Genomic DNA, 21435 nt, shown 5'->3' with positions numbered 1-21435 from the left:
TTCAGAATCTTTTCCTGAATGTGGAAGATAAAATATTCTCCACATTTTATTTTTGCTCCTGTAGTAGCAATATCAGAAAAGAAAATTCTGAATTAATATTTTCTCGTTATATATCATTCCCTGAAGTGAACGCAACTACCAGAAGTAGTTATTATGAGTATGAAATGCCCAAAATTTTTATAATTAAATCCATCATATATATTTATTTTGGAGTCATGCATATTATTTTATATTTTATTGTCATGTTCTCTTCCTTTCAATATTTTGTGTACGTTATAACTAACGTAATTTTTAAATGAAAGGAAATGGACTCCAAAATTGAAGCGTTGACTTCAAAAGCTAATGTGGGAGACATATGTTTGGTGGATAGTGCAACAACGCACACAATTCTTAAAGAAAAGAAATTTTTCTTATCTTTAGCATTAATTGAAGCTAAAGTAACCACCATATCAGGATCAATTGATCTGATAGAAGGCTCCAGAAGAGCCACAATTATGTTAAACAATGAGACCAAATTAAGCATCAATGATGCATTATATTCAAGTAGATCCAGAAGAAATCTACTAAGTTTTAAAGATATAAGAAAAAATGGTTATCATCTTGAAACCATGAGTGAAAATGGTGCAGAATTCATCTGTATAACTAGTAATGCCTCCAGAAGAAGGCTTATACTAGAAAAATTGTCTGCTTTATCATCTGGATTGTATTATACAACCATAAAGGCAATTGAGACCTACGCAGTATCGAACCAGAAGTTCGTTGATCCAAAAGCATTTATGCTTTGGCATGATCGTTTAGGCCACCCAGGATCTACAATGATGCGTAGGATTGTTGAAAATTCATATGGGCATACATTACAGAATCATAAAATTTTATTGTCTAGTGAACAATTCTGCACCACCTGTTCTCAAGGCAAATTAGTAATAAGACTATCCCCCTCCAAAATTGGAGGTGAATCCCCATCGTTTCTGCAAAGGATTCAAGGGGATATATGTGGACCCATTCACCCACCAAGTGGGCCATTTCGTTATTTTATGGTCTTAATTGATGCATCTGCACGATGGTTTCATGTTTGTTTATTGCCTACTCGAAATTTTGCATTTGCTAAACTGTTAGCACAAATTATCAAATTAAAGGCACATTTCACAGATCATTCGATCAAGTCAATACGGCTAGATAATGCTGGTGAATTTACATCCAAAACATTTGATGATTATTGCATGTCTATGGGGATTGAGGTTGAACATCCAATCCCGCATGTCCACACACAGAATGGATTAGCTGAGTCTCTTATCAAACGACTCCAGGTAATTGCACGTACTTTATTATTAAAAAGTCAATTACCTACTTCTATATGGGGACATGCTATATTACATGCTGCAGCGTTAATTCGCTTGCGACCTTCTTCTTATCATCAATATTCTCCCCTACAATTGGTTCTTGGTCACCAACCTGATGTATCTCATTTGAAAATTTTTGGTTGTGCTGTATATGTCCCTATTACGTCCCCTCAACGCACAAAAATGGGACCCCAACGTCGTTTGGGAATATATGTTGGATATAATTCACCATCCATTATCAGATACCTGGAACCATTAACAGGTGATCTTTTTACTGCACGATTTACAGATTGTCACTTTGATGAGACAACTTTCCCATCTTTAGGGAAAAAGAAAATGCCTCATGAAGTTAGGCATGAACTTACTTGGTATGTACCTATCATGTCTCATTTAGATCCTCGCACATCCCAAAATGAAATTGAAGTGCAAAGGATAGTGCGATTACAAATTATTGCCAACCAAATGCCCGATGCATTTGTAGATACGGCAAAAGTGACAAGATCACATGTTCCAGCTGCTAATGCACCAGCAAGAATCAATGTGACTGCTGAACAGTCCATTCGAGCCGTGACTAATCCATCTACCTCACGCCAGAAGCGTGGTAGACCTGTTGGATCGAAGGACACTGTCCCTCGAAAAAGAAAGGCAAATAATCAAATAAATATTCCTCCAGAAGAGGTTATGGTCCCTGAAGAGACTCAAGCCCCTGAAGTGGCACAAGCCCCTAAAGAGGTGCACTGTACTCTTTTTTCCTTCACTAGGTTTTGTCCCACTGGGTTTTCCTAGTAAGGTTTTTAATGAGACAGTTTAAGCACGTCCAATGCCAACTTACAGTACATTTAATAATTATGTTCCTTTGCTTTAGTTTTTATCCCATTGGGTTTTTCCTTAGCAAGGTTAATATAATTATCTGTAAGTGGTGAAAATCCAAGGGGGAGTGTTGCAGAAGGTGGATTTTCCACCACGTGAGAAGACTTTGGCCAAAAGGCAATGGGAATGCATTAAATTAGCTTGGAAAATTGGCTATGTTTACAGCCATATTTGTTGACTAATGGGGCAGCCAAATGTCTATAAATACTGCCCCCTTACTCTTCATGAAACATATAGAAATCTTCTCTTCTTCTCTTCATCCGGATATTATATAAATTCTCTCAATTGCTTTCTCTCTTTTCTTCTCAATTATTCTTTACCCATTTATCTTTGTATATTTGTGTATTAAATTCATAACAATATTAATATTATCTTCTTTTGTTCATAGATAATTTATTATAGAATATGGATGTTATAAAAAAATCACCTTTTTCATTCAAAGTATTGACCTTTTCCAATTTCCACCAAATCTCCACCACTGCCCACGAGGGCCGTCATTGACCCAGAGACAATTGAATTAGGAAAATCTTTCAAACAAGTACAACACTTTAATATAGATATATTGACAACCATTTTTTAATATTTTATTAAGGAATCTGTCAATAGATCTTGACAATTTTTTGTCCTATTTGCTATAAAATATTTGTTCTTTGTCTTGCTCAAATTTTAATGTCCGAATTATTGATTAACAAAAGCAAACTTTTCTTACCCATATGATATACACTAACTCGTGGACTAAATCATTATGAATTGAACCTTAGACCACTTTCTATTTCATGTTGGTACATTTAAGTTCTTAGAATAAAGCTAACTTTTAATAAAAACTAACTTTAATAAGACAAACTTTTAATTTAAAAAACTATAATGTTTGTAATACATTAATACAATAACTTGTTTTATATACATGATTTTTAAATGGTACATTGATAAAATTCTTTTCACTTTCAACATGGGGTTATTGTACCGTATTGATTTTTGACATGTACTTTGTGGCAAGTATAAGTAATAAATAAAGTAACTAAGGAATCACATATTTTATTAAGCTCTTGAACAATTGGTCTAGTTTTCAAGGATATCGTTTGTATGCGTTTATTTTCTCTATTTATTTTTGTTATTTGATTGCATGTTTTAACTGAAGTCTAATTGATAGAGTATAATAATATATTGTTGTTTTGAAATAGTATGAAAAAATATTTTAAAAAGAAATCAACAATGATCTCATCATTTGAATAGGAGAATAATATTAATGATTCAAATAAAAATGTGGATGTCGATATGCAAGATTTTTCTATGGATCCAGGTTAAGACCCTGAATTTGAGTCAAAGGGAGGGCTATTGATTATCAAATGATGCAAGTTTCCATCAAGCCCACAAAGGTCAAATTACATCTGAATTTTCTTGTCATTGTTTTGTTTCATCAATTCAATATTAGGTCAATTTTATAACCTAAAAATTAAAATAAAAATTCTCTATTTATTATATATTGGTGGATTTTCTAGGAAAGAAAATATCTACCAAAAAGGAAAAGAGTCAATGAAGAATCATCAACAAACTTTCAAACTCGAGCTAAAAAGTTGAACTAAAGTTTTCATTTATGTTTGACTTATTTAAGTTAAATATAAATTCAAGTATGATTTGAATCAATTAAGACCCAACCCTAGTCTTATATGGTGATGACTGTCAAAGGACCTTTGACGTTGTTTTAGGCTTAAGTATTAGTGTACAGGAAAATGTCATAGGCTTACACGTTAGAGATGCCAAAGCGCCTTGAGGTTACATGCTATTAAATGTTTATGGCTTACCTTCTCGATGATACCACAGGCTTATACTTTGAAATTTTCCATGGCTTTATTTAAAATCCAAAGAATGGTCGTTTGGGTCCACAACATGATTTTGAAGCTTAAGTTGCTGTTTTGTACTTTAATTTGACCTATCAATTGATCCGATTTATTCAAGTTTAGAACTAAAAATTTTTTTTAAGGCTTAGATTCCAGGTTTACCCAATTCAATAAGAACTTTTGGGTTTTGAATTATACTTTGAACCTAAACTAAGCCATAAATAATTATTTTTTTATTTCTTCATGATATTTTTATTGGACAATACTAAGATGGTGCCCTAACAATCGATCAAATATCCACCATGACAACCATCATTAATCAACCATCCACGACCAATCAAACCCATTGAAAGTAAAATTCAAATAACCAAGAACCAATTCAAAAACAAATCCAATAATTCTTGTCAATCCCTAATGCAAACAATAAACAAAACTTCTCCGATTTTTACAAAAGCAAGCATAAATCTCCTCTTAAATTGCAATCCACGTTTTTCCAATATTGCCTATGTATTTTTGCACCTAATCCACCTAACCCACTATCACAAAGTCAAACTCAGCCCAACTACAACCCAACCTTTGAAACCCGGTAATCAGCCCAACCTACCTATAACCATAACTTTAGCCCAAAAACATATAATCGAATCCAACCCACTGCCCCCATACAGTCCAACTCCAGCAGGCCGAATTCATCCCAACCCACTCAACTAACTTTTTTCCCCCGGTCCAAGTTCTTTGAACCCGATTATGAATTACACAAATCGACCTTCTAGCTAGCCACCACAAAGCTGACACACACCAATCATCCCACCAAGATCTTCATCATCCACACAAATGGCTCCATATTTCTATCGCAGCCAGAGATTCAGATGAAAATTGCGCAATGCCTCTGCTTCTGTTGTGATGACCGATACGGGCCTAATCATCAATGCCGGTTTAAGCAGTTACGGGTAGTCTTGTGTGAGGAGGAAGGAGTGGAAGAAATGGCAGAAGGGGAAGGAGAAGAAATCCCGGCAGTAGAAGAGAGAGCAGTGGAGTTGTCCCATAACTCAGTCGCCGAACTCGGCTCACCGAAGACAATGAAAATAAAGAGAAAAATTCAGGGAGAATCGGTGATTGTATTAGAAGACAGTGGGGCAACCCACTGCTTCATTTCCCAGAAGTTGGTAGAGCAGCTAGGTTGTCAATCAGCATGCTAGGGACTAAATCGGCCTGCATGCTAGCGATGCGAGACTCCGTCGTTTTTTTAAATTTCCTACCTGACACTAAGGCCGGATGTGATTCAAGCCAGCTGAATCTCGAATGCCAATTCGGTTCGGTTTAGTTTAATTCAAATTTATATTAAAATATTTGCTTTATATTTTAAGCCGAATTGAACTTGAGCTATGAGGTGTTTAACTCAGTTCGATTGAATTCCGTTAGAATCGATAGTTTGAATTTATGGTTTGAATTCATAGTTTGATTCAATTCAAATTTGTAACTCAAATTGACTAACAAATTTGAATTATAAATTCAAATAGAATCAAGTCATAAATTTGAATTATTGATTTGAATCGAGCTTGAATTGAACCAAGATGAACAATTTTTTATTCGAATCAAACTCAAACCACCATTATTTTGGCTTGTTGAATTGGAGGTAGGTTATATTCTAGTCGAGTAAAACTCACACCAAATAAGTGTTCAGGCTCAATTTGGTTCGCACCCATTCTCTATTGACACATTATGTATTTTATTGATATGGTACCATATAGAACAAGCGCACTCCCTTCATGTGAACGGGTGTGGACCCTTCATGTATATATATTCATCAAGGCCAAAGGAATATTTCCCACCCAAAATACACGGTTTTCTCAAATTTTTCCTTATTAACTTTGAAAATCTCATTTATCCATCCATAGACTGTTAAAATTAATAAAATCCTAACTCCTAAAAAAATTATCTCATTTTCCCCCTTAAAATTTTAAAAACTAACAATTTTCCCCCAATTCACGTTTTAAAAAACAGTATTTTCCTGAGACGAGGAGGTCGTGCCTAGGGAAATCACCAAAAGGAGGTCGTGCTAGAGAGGAAGAGGCGTTGCCTAGAGATTGTCGGAGAGGAAGAAATGACGTTGAAAAACTAACTTTAAAAAATTGAAAACCCTAAGGGGAAAATGCTTTTTATAAAACTTGGGTTAGGGAAAATTGTTAATTTTTAGGGTTTAAAAGAGAAAATAAAATTAAATTTAAGTTTATTTTTAATCATACAGACAAAATGATGATTTTACCCTTCAAACCGTTAATTTTAACCGATTACTGGTGGGTAAATGAGATTTTCAAAATTAATGGGAGAAAACTTGAGAAAATAACATACCTTAGGTGGGAAATAGTGTTTTGGCCATTCATCAATTTAAAACTCAATAAATAGTGTAATTCATGACTTAACCTATGTCACAGTCAAATATAACATGGTTAAACATGAAAAGACTATTTTACCTTAGAAACGTATCCATTGGTGTTACATCAAAATTATCATATAATCTTAAATTAACAAAAATTAAAAATAAACCCTTTAAATATATGAACTATTGAACTCATGATAGTAATTTCGAATCAAAAGATTTTAAGATTGATTTGTGAGTTATCAAACTTTTTTAAGAATTAAATTATGATGTTTAACACATTTAAGCTTCATCAGTTAAAAAGTTATAAATTTTTTTTTCAAAATTATTGGATGGTAAAATTTCTATACAATTATATTTTTAGGCCAAACTATCATTTTCCACCCATGGTCTGTTGAAATGATCTTCTCACCCTTAAGTTTCAAAAATCTAGATTTCCACATTTTCTTCACTTTTGTTAATGAATTACTTTAAATGAAAACGTAAGTAGGTCATTTTATATAGATTTTTTATTTTATTTTTCATTTTCAAAATATATATGTTATGAAAAAATTATAACTTTGGAAAATGTTAATAAAAATTTTAAAGGTTTTTAGAAATTTGAAAAAAATTTGGTGATGTTCTTAAAATTTTGAAATTTTAATTTGCTCTTTGATAGTTTTAAAAATGATAATTACATCCAAAAGAACTAAACAAAATAAAATATTTTAAGATTGGTTAAAGACTTGATAATTTTTAAATTGATAAAGATATTTTTACTAATTTAATATTTATTTTAAATGTTTGATGATAATTTTGTAATTTCATTTTTAAGAAAATCAAATAAGATTTATTAATAAAAGTAAAAATGAGTGGAAATTTGACTTTTTGAAATTAAAAGATAAGGAACTTGTCGTTTCATCAAACTTTGAGTGGAAAATAATCATTTAACCGTTTTAAGATAAAAGTTTTTAGATGATAAAATGATATTTATATTAACTATGGATAAAAACAACCTTTAGGCAAAATCTTGGGTGGGAAAATGTGATGCAACCTTTGCCTACTCAACTAAAATTTGTCTAGTATGGTTTAAAAATAATAATGATTATTATTTATATATATTGAAAAATACTAATGTATTCATGAATAATGGATATAATTTTATTATATAATTAAATAATTTTAAATTAAAAATATATTAAAATTTAATTATAATAACATGTAATTATTTATATTTAAAATTATATATATTTGTAATGCGCATGCTTTTATTGATATTGAAATACTCGTTGTCTCGATCGTTCTAGTTTTCATTTTTTTGGGGGCCAAAGGACTATTTTCCACCCAAGGATTGCTATTTTTTCAAGTATCCCTTTTTAATTTTGAAAATCTCAAATACCTATCTATGAGCAGTTAAATTTAATAGAACTCTAACTCCTTAAAATTTTATCTCTTTTTCTTCCTCTGAATTTTAAAAACTAAAAGCTTTCCCCCAACTTAAGTTTTAAAAAATGACAGTTTTCCCTTAGGGTTTGGTTTTCAGATCTCTGATGTCAAATTTGACGTCGTTGCTGGTCATTTATCCCTCCGATGGACTCTCTCCACCCATTTGAAGCTGACCGTTTATCCCTCCTAAAGCTTCTTTTCTCTCTGACGGTCTATCTCTACCCATTTGAATGCTCGATCGATATCGAATGAGGCTTGGAAGACGATGGGAGACGAAGAGCTTTGTCTGAGAAGACGAAACTCTCCGTCTTTTAGAAAAAGATCCACACGAACGGACGTTCAAATAGGTGGAGAGAGACCGCTGAAGAGAGAAGAAGCTTCGGGAGGGATAGATGGCCGACAATGTTATCGGATTTAGTGTTAAAGATCTAGAAACCAAACTCTAAAGGGAAACTGTCTTTTTTAGAACTTCGATTAGGAGAAAATTTTTAGTTTTTAAAGATTAAAAGAGAAAAAAAAACTATATTTTAGTTTATTTTTAATATTATAGATAAAATGATGATTTTATTCTTACTATTGTTAAATTTAACGGTCTATCTCCACCCATCTGATCTTATGATAGTAAAATATAGTAACCATCCTACAAATCATTGATATTGGCTTGCATCTTCAATTAGATCTCTTATATCTTTAGTCAAATGATGCTTGGATTCCATTGGAAAGTTTGCAGCTTTGGCATTTAAGAGTCATTCCAATATCGATATTTTCCTTGCATATGTTTTCTACCATGGCATGTCTTCAACATTATTTCATATTGATTCTTAATCAATAAAATTATGTATACTTATTTTAAATACATGAATAGAACAAATAATTAGATAATTTTGAATTAAGAATAAATTAAAACTCAATCGTATGGTGACACATTATATATGTATTTATTTATATATTTAAAATGAATATGCATAATATTGTTTATTGTCATTTGCCTTAATGTATATATGTTTGCAGGATATCTCCATTTTGGTTGATGTTTTTTACCCATCTTTCAAATCTAGTTGCGAAGGACAATCACCCACTATCACGAAGGATAACGTTCGACATCTGAATCTAGAAGACCCGATGAAGGACAATGCTTCGTCGTGTTATTCAGATGACACACATTGTCCAGATAAAAAAGCATTGTCCTTCGTCATGTCTTCCCAATATGGACGGCAAAGGGTCATCATTTATCTGAGAAGATCGTTGGAGAATATTAGCTGCCAAATTCCCTAAGCCATCGAATATGAAACCTAAAAATGGGGAGAAAAAGTAAATTTTTTAAAACTTAATCATGAAAAAAATTGTTAATTTTCTAAACTAATGGGAGAAAATGATATAAATTTTTAGAGTTTAGTGGTAAATAACAATTTTATCCTTATCTGTAACTGAAAATTCTAATAAATATTAATGCATGAATAGATGCTTGGATTTTTAAATTATTATAAGTATATTTTTGAAATTAGGTTAAAACTGAGATGGGAAATAGTCCTTTGGTCTTAATGGAATGCTATAATTGGTAGCACTCAAGGCGGAGTAGAGGTCAAGCAAGGTCAAGTAACCCTCCTTAACTTTAAAAAGAAAAATTTTAGGATTTGATGAATTTATAATTATACCCCTATTTTTATATATTATAATTTATAATTTTATATTCAAATATCTTCCCAATTATACCCAATACAGACAAAATAAGGCAATTGTATATAAGTTTCTCACCATTTTCTTTACAACTAATTCAACTTCTCCTCTCTACCTTTGTTTAAAATTAATTTCAATTATTTATTCAATAACACTGACAGAAATTAAACAACCTTCTCCACATTTGTTTAAAATTAATATTTAATTATTTATTTAATAATACTGACAAAAATAAGATAACCTTATTTTTTAACTTATTCTTTAAAAGATATATCCTATCTCTATAATTTTACATCTGTATCACTGAGTTTCTGTAATAATGGTGGATTATAAAAAAATCACCTTTCTCCTTCAAAGTATTGACCTTATCCAATTTCCACCAAATGTCCACCACTGCCCACTAGGGCCGTCATTGACCAAGAGACAATTAAATTAGGAAAATCTTTCAAACAAGTACAACACTTTAATATAGATATATTGACAACCATTTTTTAATATTTTATTAAGGAATCTGTCAATAGATCTTGACAATTTTTTGTCCTATTTGCTATAAAATATTTGTTCTTTGTCTTGCTCAAATTTTAATGTCCGAATTACTGATTAACAAAAGCAAACTTTTCTTACCCATATGATATACACTAGCTCGTGGACTAAATCATTATGAAATGAACTCTAGACCACTTTCTATTTCATATTGATACATTTAAGTTCTTCGAATAAAGCGAACTTTTAAATAAAACTAATTTTAATATGGCAAACTTTTTATTTAAAAAACTATAATGTTTATAATACACTAATACAGTAACCTGTTTTATATACATGATTTTTAGATGGTACATTAATAGAAAATTTTTCACTTTCAACATGGGGCCATCGTACTGTATTGACTTTTGACATGTGTTTTATGACAGGTATAAATAATAAATAAGGTAACTGAGGAATCACACATTTTATTAAGGTTTTGAACAATTGGTCTAGATGTCAAGGATATTGTTTGTATGCTTCTATTTTCTCTATTTATTTTTGTTATTTGATGGTATGTTTTAATTGAAGTCTTATTGATAGAGTATAATAATATATTGTTGTTTTGAAATAGTATAAAGAAATATTTCAAAAGAGAATCATCAATGATCTCATCATCTGAATAGAAAGATAATATTAATGATTCAAATAAAAATGTGGATGTCGATATGCAAGATTTTTCTATGGATGCAGGTTAAGACCCTGAATTTGAGTCAAAGGGAGGGCTATTGATTATCAAATGATGCAAGTTTCCATCAAGCCCACAAAGGTCAAATTACATCTGAATTTTCTTGTCATTGTTTTGTTTCATCAATTCAATATTAGGTCAATTTTATAACCTAAAAATTAAAATAAAAATTTTCTATTTATTATATATTGGTGGATTTCCTAGGAAAGAAAATATCTACCAAAAAAGAAAAATGTCAATAAGGAATCATCAACAAACTTTCAAACTCGAACCAAAAAGTTGAACTAAAACTTTAATTTAAGTTTGACTTATTTAAATCAAATATAAATTCAAGTAACCCTAGTCTTATATGGTAATGAATGCCAAGGACTTTTGAAGTTGTTTTAGGCTTACATATTAGTGAACAGAAAAATGTCATAGGCTTACACGTTAGAGATGCTAAAGTGCCTTGAGGTTACATGCTATTAAATGTTTATGGCTTACCTTCTTGATGATACCACGAGCTTATACTTTGAAATTTTCCATGGCTTTATTTAAAATCCAAAGAATGGTCATTTGGGTCCACAACATGATTTTGAAGCTTAAGTTGTAGTTTTGTACTTTAATTTGACTTGCCAATTAATCTTAATTGTTCGAGTGTAGATCTAAAATTTTTTTTTTTGGGCTCAGACTTTAGGTTTACCCAATTCAATAAGAATTTTTGGGTTTTGAATTATACTCCGCGCCATAAATAATTATTTTTTATTTCTTCACAATATTCTTATTGGACAATAATAAGATAGTGCCCAACAATCGATCAACTATCCACCATGACAACCATCATTAATCAACCATCCACGGCTAATCAAACCCATTCAAAAACCCTGAACCAATTCAAAAACAAATCCAATAATTCTTGTCAATCCCTAATGCAAACAATAAACAAAACTTACCCAAGTTTTACAAAAGTAAGCATAAATCTCCTCTTAAATTGCAATCCACATTTTTCCAAAACCGAGTCTGTTCGAGCTCGAACTCAAACTCGACTTAAACGACTCTAAAACGAGTCAACCCTATAAAAGCTCAGTTGAGCTCGAACTCAGGTTACTCACCAAATTTTTCAATTAAAAATTTTAATATAAAATAATGTCGTTTTGACCAATATGCATTAAAATAACATCGTTTTAATAACGAAATAGTTAAAAACTTGAACTTGAAATGAGTCGAACCGAATTTGAATTGAGTTTGAGCTTCGGTTCCATAAGCTTGAACTTGAACTTGAACTCGAGCTCTACTGAACTCGGCTCGAGTCCAGCCCTGATGCCTATGTATTTTTGCACCGAAGCCACCTAACCCAGTATCACAAACTCAAACTTAGCCCAACTACAACATAAATTTTAAAAACCGGGTAATCAGCCCAACCTACCTATAGCCACAACTCCAGCCCACAAACATTTAATTGAACCCAACCCACTGCCCCCATACAGTCCAACTCCAGCAGGCCACATTCATCCCAACCCGCTCAACCTTTTCCCCCCGGTCCAACTTCTTTAAACCCGATGATTAATTAAACAAATCGACCTTCTAGGTAGCCACCAAAAAGCTGACACACACCGATCATCCCACCAAGATCTTCATCATCCACACAAATGGTTCCATATTCCTATCGCAGCCAGAGATTCAGATAAAAATTGCGCAAGGCCTCTGCTTCTGCTGTGATGAGCGATACGGGCCTAATTGTCAATGCCGGTTTAAGCTATTACGGGTAGTCTTGTGTGAGGAGGAAGAAGTGGAAGACATGGCAGAAGGGGAAGGAGAAGAAATCCAGGCAGTAGAAGACAGAGCAGTGGAGTTGTCCCATAACTCAGTCGCTGAACTCGGCTCACCGAAGACAATGAAAATAAAGAGAAAAATTCAGGGAGAATCGGTGACGGTATTAGTAGACTATGGGGCAACCCACAACTTCATTTCCCAGAAGTTGGTAGAGCGGCTAGGTTGTCTATCAGCACGCTAGGGACTAAATCGGCGTGCATGCTAGGGATGCAGGACTGCGTCTCTCTTAAAATTTCCTATCTGACGCCAAGACCGGATGTGATTCAAGCCAGCCGAGTCTCAGAGAGCCTTGGTTTAGTTCAATTCAAATTTATACTAAAAGATTTGATTTGTATTTTAAATCAAATTGAATTTGAGTTATAAGGTATTTAATTCAGTTTAGTTGAATTTAATTAGAATTAATAGTTTAGATTTGTTATTTGAATTTGTGATTTGATTTGATTTGAATTTATGACTCAAATTGAACCACAAATCTAAATCGTAAATTCGAACAAAATTGAGTTACAAATTTGAACTATTGATACAAACCAAACTTGAATTGAATTATTTTTTATCCTAACCAAATTAGAGCCACCACTATTTTGACTTGTTGAACTCGAGTTGAGTTATATTCCATTTGAGTAAAATTCAAGTCAACAAGTGTTTAGGCTCGATCTAATTCATACCCATTCCCTAGTGACACATTATGCATTTTATTGATATGGTATTGTATAAAACAAGCGCACTCCCTTCATGTGAATGGGTGTGGACTCTTCATGTATATTCATTCATCAACTTACAACTCAATAAATAGCTTAAATTATGTCACATTCAAGTATAACATAATTAAATATAAAAAGACTATTTTACCCTAAAGACGTATCCATTGGTATTACATCAAAATTATCATATGATTTCAAATTAACAAAAATTAAAAATAAATCCTTAAAATATGTGCATCATTAAAGTCATGATAGTATTTTCAAATGTTTTTTAAACTTTTTTAAAAGTTAAATTACCATCTTTAACACATTTAAGCTTCAATCATAAAAGAGTTGTTTTTAAGTTATTTTTTTCAAAATTATTGGATGGTAAAATTTCTATACAATTATATTTTTAGGCCAAAATATATTACCCACCCAAGGTCTATTGAAATGATAAATTTTTCACCTTTAAGTTTCAAAAATCTAGATTTTCACATGTTATTCATTTTTGTTAGTGAATTACTTTAAATGAAAACATAAGAAGGTTATTTTACATAAATTTTTTATTTTATTTATCATTTTCAAAATATGTATGTTACGAAAAAATTATAATTTTGGAAAATGTTAAAGAAAATTTTAAAGGTTTTTATTAATTTGAAAAAAAATTGGGGGTGTTTTTAAATATTGAGATTTATTTGCTCCTTGATAGTTTCAAAAATGATAACTACACCCCAAAGAAATAAACAAAATAAAATATTTTAAGATTGGTTAAAGACTTGATAATTTTTAAATTGGTAAAGGTATATTACTAATTTGATATTTATTTTAAATGTTTGATGATAATTTTGTAATTTTATTTTTAAGAAAATCAAACAGAATTTACTAACAAAAGTAGAAGGGGTGAAAATTTTATTTTTTAAAATTAAAATATAAGGAATTTGTCATTTCATCAAACCTTGGGTGCGAAATTGTCATTTATCCTTTTTTAGATAAAAGTTTTTAGATGATAAAATGATTTTATATTAACTACGGATAAAAAATTTTTACGCAAAATCTTAGGTGGGAAAATGTGATCCACCCTTTGTCTACTCAACTAAAATTTGTTACGTTTGGTTGAAAAATAATAAGGATTATTATTTATATTTTGAAAAATAATACTGTATGATCAACCATGATTATAATTTTATTGTGTGATTAAATGATTTTAAATTAAAATTTAATTATAATAATATATAATTATTTTTATTTAAAATTATATATATTTGTAATGCACAAACTTTTATCGATATTGAAATATTCTGTCTCGGTCCTTCTAGTTTTGGTTTTCTTGGGAGACATTCTATATCTAACCAACAAATACAGTGCAAACTTTACCTTTCTTCTCCTCACCGCAACTGGGGTTTGGGTTTTCTCCTTGCTAAATTAAATTAATCTGCTTATCAATTCCCAGATTGAGAAATATGGTGTTCTCACAGAGACTTCACGAAGCATTCAAAGGAACCGTTGAGAGAATCACCGGTCCACGGACCGTCTCTGCCTTCAAAGAAAAAGGTGTTCTTAGCGTTTCCGAATTCATTCTTGCCGGGGATAATCTCGTCTCTAAATGCCCCACCTGGTCCTGGTAATCTTAATTTTTTTAATAATTCAATTCAATCTCATTAATTATCATGATAGATTCTTTTTTTTTTTTTGTAATTTCGGTTAGGGAATCTGGCGAACCGAGCAAGAGAAAGTCGTATTTGCCAGCGGAGAAACAGTTCTTGATTACTAGAAATGGTAAATTTCGTTATTATTTTACTTGAATTACCTTTAATTTGCAACGAATATCAAATTCGGTATAAATTTTGGATACAACCAATAATATGCGGAGGAGTAATTTGTGGTATTTACTCAGCACAAAAAAAATTTAGGAATTTCTATTTTTCAATTTTGGTTATGATTGGAATGAGAAAATTTATTTAGTTAATATAGGATGAGATTTACGCTGAATGAACTTGTATTTGTGTTTATGTTGTTAATAATTGATCAAGATATTGCTTTTCAGTGCCATGCCTAAGAAGAGCTGCATTTATAGAAGAAGAATATGAAGGTGCAGGAGGTGAAGTTTTGGTTGATAATGAAGATAATGATGGGTGGCTGGCGACTCATGGGAAACCAAAAGGTACTACTTCTGATAAGACTAGTTGTCAAGTGTCAAATTTATGTTTGAATGCAGCTCTGAAATGCGGAAAGAAAATATTGGCAACCATCATATGAGTTTGGAGAGATTTGTGGTTCAAGAATTTTAAATAAGTTAGGAGGTGGCATTAATGTTTTGTTTTGGGAATTGATTGGATGTGATTTGGTGTCTCCACTGGATGTCATACCAATGTAGCTGCTTTACGAATCTGTGGGTTTTTCTTCTATTTTCTTATTAGAGATTAAAATCGACTAAAATATCATATTGAAATTTATATTCTTGGTAGTTTTATTTTTATTTGGTCATGTTATTGGAGTTGAAGGTTGCTTGATAACTGCACAATCTTGTACCTTTTGTTTTTGGGTGGTAAAGAAAAGAAAATGGTAGTATGCCATTCATGCCTTAAGCTCTTTTAGTGATAGTTATATTTGTAGTTTCAGTCTTCTTCTATCATCATGTTATGGTAGTGAAATTCTCTTAGCCTCTATGCTTTCAATCGAGTGGTAGAAGGTTATGTTTGATAGACAAAGATCTTTGGTTCCAAGTTTTCTCAAAAAGATAAAAGTGGACAATGCTCATACGTAAATTTTGTGCATCGAGAGGAAAACTTTACCAATGCTTGCTACTTTTTTTAACAGTTATGACTTGGATTGGCTTCAGATTTAACATCTTTACAGGGAAAGTAACTGTTCATTTGGATGCAGAGTTCCTGCATGATATATCTCCTAAATATAGAATACAGATAATGGGTCACTTATGTTTATGTCAACCATATTCTTGGAAAGTCTTTATCATAGTCTTCTGTTTATGTATCAACAGATATTTACAGCAGTTCAATCTACAGAAATTTCAACCTTGTACTGTTGCATTCCGATTGTGTAGTGATTTATGTTTTCCCATTTGATTGTTCTCATTTTCTCTAGATAAATTGGATGATGATGACAATTTGCCCTCCATGGAGGCCCTAGAAATCAGCAGGAACAATACTGTTCAATCAATTTCTAACCACTTTGGGGGTGAAGAAGAAGAGGAAGATATTCCAGACATGTCTGAGTATGAAGAACCTAACAGCTTAATAGAAGCAGATCCTGTAAGTCATTACTAGTTATGTTTATGTCATAGGTTTCAGACATGGAATAATACTTATTATGTCAGATTTCTAGTTTTCTAGTGAATATGAAGTGGCTAATAAAAGATAGATAATTGCCTTGATATGTAATCAATTTCTATGTTAGATGTAATGAAATGTTTTTAGCAACTCATCTCATTTTGACTACTTGATCTGTATATGAGATTTGTATCATTGGTCTGGTTTTTTTTTTCTCCATCTTCGAGGAACCTCTCAATGTTCCTCCTCTAGGACTGTTGGCAACAGACCCTCATGGTTTCTCTGATGATGTTGTATAGCACTACTGTGGACCTTTTGATCTAATGGAGTTTCATCTTATAGATTCCTCAAGAACATTTAGTTTTAATCTGATTTTACTTTTTAATGCCCCAGAGGGGGCCAGTATATTGACCTATGAGTTAATATGAAGAAAAAACTAATTTTTTTTCTATCCATTAATACAGGCTACACTTCAGCCTACATATTTTGTTGCTCATGAACCTGATGATGATAACATTCTTCGGACTCGAACTTATGATGTCAGCATCACGTAAGATGAATTGATAGTAAAGTTTTTGTATTATATTTTGGATAATATGCATGTCTAGTTCCACTTCTACCAAATATTGGAATCATAAAATTATTGAAATCTCAAATGTGAGAGATTTCTGGTGAATGAGTTGATGATTCTGCTGAAATTGTTTTATCTTCATCTCTCTATTATAAGCATCCTGTGAATGTAAGAATGAGCAAAAATATTGATAAGATTTCAAATTATTATGTAATCCACAATGTCATATAATCATTGATGTGTTTGCTATTGATCTATTTCAGGTATGACAAATATTATCAAACTCCTCGTGTTTGGCTTACCGGATATGATGAGGTTTTTCAGTTAATCTGTATCTTTTTGGTGAAACTATTAGGATTCTTTTCTGATTCTAGTGAGACTAGTTGCCGGTATACTTAAACTGTCTTCATTTTTATCTTTTCCTTTTGCTAATAGGTAAGGGCTAATCAGTTGTAGCATAAATTACTTCTTGACTTGGAATTTGCAATGAAAAAGATTCCTACATCTTATAGCTGGTGACATATTTTATATTACCATGAACGTGTCATAATAAACATATTAACCTTGGGGATATAAATTCTTCTTGTTGTGCCCCAAAACATCTCCCTGATGCATCTTTTTTCCCTCAATTTTTTTTTCAAATCAACAAATTTGAACCTAATACAATATCAGTTTGGTTAAGAAAACTATTAATGTGCATTTTTATTTTGAAAGAATGCAGTTGTTGAACTAATTTATTTGACCCAGTTGAGCATTTCTCGGTTTTTTTCACAGTCAAGGATGCTTTTGCAACCTGAGCTTGTACTTGAAGATGTTAGTCAAGACCATGCACGCAAAACGGTGAGATTGAAAGCTTTTATGTGTTTAACAATTATGGCAGGCTTTTGTATTTAACAGTTTTCTGTGGCCTGTGAGAATTTCAACTGGAGTATTCTTACTGTGGCATTTCTGTTATTTCATTCATCAATGAAGCAAAAATCTGCCATTAATAAGCAATAGCAAAGAGTCTTTTTTATTCTTAGCACTGGAGGCTGATTTTTGTTGTGTCCTAGGAAATATTTTTGAGAATGCTAATGGTCCATTGTTTTTTAATGAAGGATCAGTTGAAGTGACCCAAATTTGAGTAATCATTGAGAAGATTTTAGGAAATTATTTTTTACTAATTTCTCTTACTTTTTAAACAAGAATCTATGAAAGATTTATTCATAATATATTAACTGTATAAATATCCTTTTCATAGTTGAAAAAATAAATCTTGGATTCATTCTGTTAAAAAGAGCATAATATGCCAATACTCATGCAGATAAGGACTATTTTAGTCTCACTTCAAACATAATCTTAGATATAATTTTTTGAGCTGTAACCCCAAGTACCAGGTTGTGGGGGCATTACTTTTTCAAATATTGGTTGCACCTCAAATGTGTCCTTTTTTAACCTTTAAAATTGTCATATAAAATGTTAAATACATATCATTATTTACTAGTAAAATTTTGAGTATCAAACATTCAATGGAATATTTGAATCTGGTTGTTTGTGTATTAGAAATATAGTTGGGTATAATTGTGTGTGTTGAGGGGCACGGGCATATAAGCTTTTCAAAATCTTTACCAAAATATGAACCATTGTTATTTTCTCTGCCTCTACTATTTGTTGATGAAGACATGTATTGTTCATTTATTTGTTTCTTTGACTGAATTGCATCATATTTATATATCTAAGATTTTCAATCAAATGTGATTTTCTCCCTGTAAATTTACTTACACACAGGTAACTATAGAAGACCATCCTCACTTGCCAGGGAAGCATGCATCCATACATCCATGTCGACATGGTGCAGTGATGAAGAAAATTATTGATGTTTTAGTGTCACGTGGAGTGGAGCCTGAAGTTGACAAGTAATATATTTTTTTTGGCTTATCATTTACATTAAAAATTGACATTTGAATTATCCCTTATATTTATGCATCATGCACGAATGTAAGCTGTTCTACTGACTACTATCGAAGCCCAAAATCCAATTGCATTAGCTCACTTTACTGAAACTATTTTGTAATGATTATGCATCCACTCATTCTTTCTGAAAAGGGCCAAGATAAAGAAAATAAATTCTAATGTCCGGTGGAATGGAGCCTGAACTAATATCATTGAGGAATAATCTTAGCCTGTTAATTGAAAACTAAATTCAGATCTCACACGACTCACCTATATGAACGCCTATATTATGCTCGCACTGTTAATGAACTGTTTACGGATTGTATAAAAATAGTCAAATCGTAAATTAATTGATTGAAAGTACCTTTGTTGGTCAATTGGTGAAATGACTTCATTTCTTACTAAATCCCATTATTTCATATCATTCTTGCCTGTTTCAAAGCATGAGAAAGAGTAGTTAGGCACTCAGGTTGATGACTGATCCTATTGAAAAAGCTTGTATGAAGGTTCTGAGGATCAAGAAAACATAGAAAAGTAGTGACTTTAAACATTATTTTGAATTAGATTCTCACAAAGTTAATGGCTGTTAGTTTCAGCTTATGCATACATATGTATGTATTTTGTTTCTGTTCTCCCTTTATTTTATTAAATATATTTTTTCCTATTCTTGTGTTCTTTGTAGGTACCTTTTCCTATTCTTGAAATTTGTGGCCTCTGTAATTCCAACCATTGAATATGATTACACCATGGACTTTGATCTTGGAAGCTCAAGCAATTGATATGAGGTAATTAGTTTCATTTTCCATTCTGTTTTTGGTGATCCAGAGATGACTGAAAAACCTGTATAATTGTTTTTATTTGATTTATTGATTTATTTGTATAACATGGTTTTTTTAACATTTGCACATTGATAAAAAAGCAGACGGTGGCATCACTGTTCAAAGTTATTTCGCATAGTAAGCACCTTCTTTGGTGATTAGAGTTTCTACTTTCCTTCTTGACATTTCACTCTCATATTATATTGCTTGAAGCTTGGCTGACCAAGTCACCATCTGTGGTGTTTCCTATCTTATTTGATACACTGTAATCTAGATCACCCACACCCATTTATATGATACTTCGTTCTTGAACTATCAAATTGTACAACCAAAAGACAGAATTGGACCTAGGCTGTAATTTTCTTGATTTGGTGCTGTGCAGTCACTGGGTTCTAGGCTGCAAGGTGTGATATTAGAATTGGGCCTCATGAAACTGGGGTATCCTCTTTTCAGAATAAATGCATGTTTTTAGTTCTCATATGGTAACAAACTATTCATGGATGCAAACTTTGGAATGTAGCTCTGGGCCATTTGACTTAAAGTTGTTACAAGGGATGTTTTACACACACACACACACACGCGCGTACGCACATACACACACACATATATATATACACACGTACACTGAAAGATCTTCAGTATTGCTTATCTTTGGTAGGAGACTTGGAGAATGGAGATAAGATATTTATATAAGAATCATGAAAGTGTTAGCGATGACCATACTAGTTATAATCGATTAAAAAGAAAACTGAAAAACATGTAGCATGTTAATACTAAATGAGCGTGCGTGTGTACACACATACACATATATATGATTAGTGTTATGTATACAACTTTGTGCACTTGTCATTATGTGATTGAATAGTTTAAAATTAGAGATAAAATAACACCAAATTACATGGTGACATATTGTTTTTTGTATATGTGCATGCACGCATATGCACACATATATGAACTCCAATTTCCTTCTGTTTGTTTGATGTGTGTACTAATTATTATTATTTTTTGGTTGTGCATATAGAACCGGACAAATACCACGTGGAGGTGTGTTCTGAATTGGTCAACTGCACAGTAATCTTCCTCATCTTTTGTATATATAAAACTTGAACTGGAAGTCCTGGAAACCTATTGAAGTTGTTGGTTTGGTATATAAGCGTTGTCATAGAGTTGCTTAGACTCTGTAAAATTGCATGTGGTGGATAGATTGTTATTAATACAAAATTCACTACTATTATTGTCTATTGCTATTTAGGTGGAACATTATAGCTTGTGTTATATTTTTATTCTAATAACTAGTAAATGAATGTATATAAAGTTGTGACCCGGCCGTAACAGGTTAAATTGTCATAGAATTCAAAACATTACAAAATATAAATGGGTTCTATCATTTTAAGAAAAAACAAATATTAAAAATGGCAATTATCTGTTATCTAGGTATCATAGAGTTTAAGTTTGTTCCATTGATAGATAACAATGATTTGATGTCAAATTAAGGCCTCAAATTGAATTGAATCGGATTTTTCTTTGTTCACTCTGTTATTTTCATTTCTTGATAGATACAAATCACATGCAAAGAATCAGATAAATGCATGTAT

General features: G+C 31.7%; 1 protein-coding gene across 3 annotated transcripts; it reads left to right on the top strand.

The window, feature by feature from the left end:
* The first annotated feature begins 14524 nt into the window (after positions 1 to 14524).
* On the top strand, positions 14525 to 21081 carry LOC123197793 (autophagy-related protein 3). Of its 3 annotated transcripts, none has more exons than XM_044612196.1 (11): positions 14525 to 14853; positions 14938 to 15008; positions 15277 to 15393; positions 16335 to 16501; positions 16984 to 17069; positions 17354 to 17405; positions 17865 to 17930; positions 18858 to 18985; positions 19705 to 19807; positions 19945 to 19978; positions 20862 to 21081. In XM_044612196.1, the coding sequence occupies exons 1-9, from the start codon at positions 14693 to 14695 to the stop codon at positions 19799 to 19801; spliced, it is 945 nt and encodes a 314-aa protein (XP_044468131.1). In that variant the 5' UTR covers positions 14525 to 14692; the 3' UTR covers positions 19802 to 19807; positions 19945 to 19978; positions 20862 to 21081. The 3 variants fall into 3 exon arrangements, with proteins under 3 accessions (XP_044468131.1, XP_044468129.1, XP_044468128.1); XM_044612194.1 differs by having other exon boundaries at positions 19941 to 19978; XM_044612193.1 differs by lacking the exon at positions 19945 to 19978 and having other exon boundaries at positions 14526 to 14853.
* The last annotated feature ends 354 nt before the right edge of the window (positions 21082 to 21435 follow it).

Source organism: Mangifera indica, chromosome 15, assembly GCF_011075055.1.
Source record: "Mangifera indica cultivar Alphonso chromosome 15, CATAS_Mindica_2.1, whole genome shotgun sequence".
In the NCBI taxonomy this organism is placed as follows: domain Eukaryota; kingdom Viridiplantae; phylum Streptophyta; class Magnoliopsida; order Sapindales; family Anacardiaceae; genus Mangifera; species Mangifera indica.
This window is presented reverse-complemented; position numbering and strand designations above follow the sequence as displayed.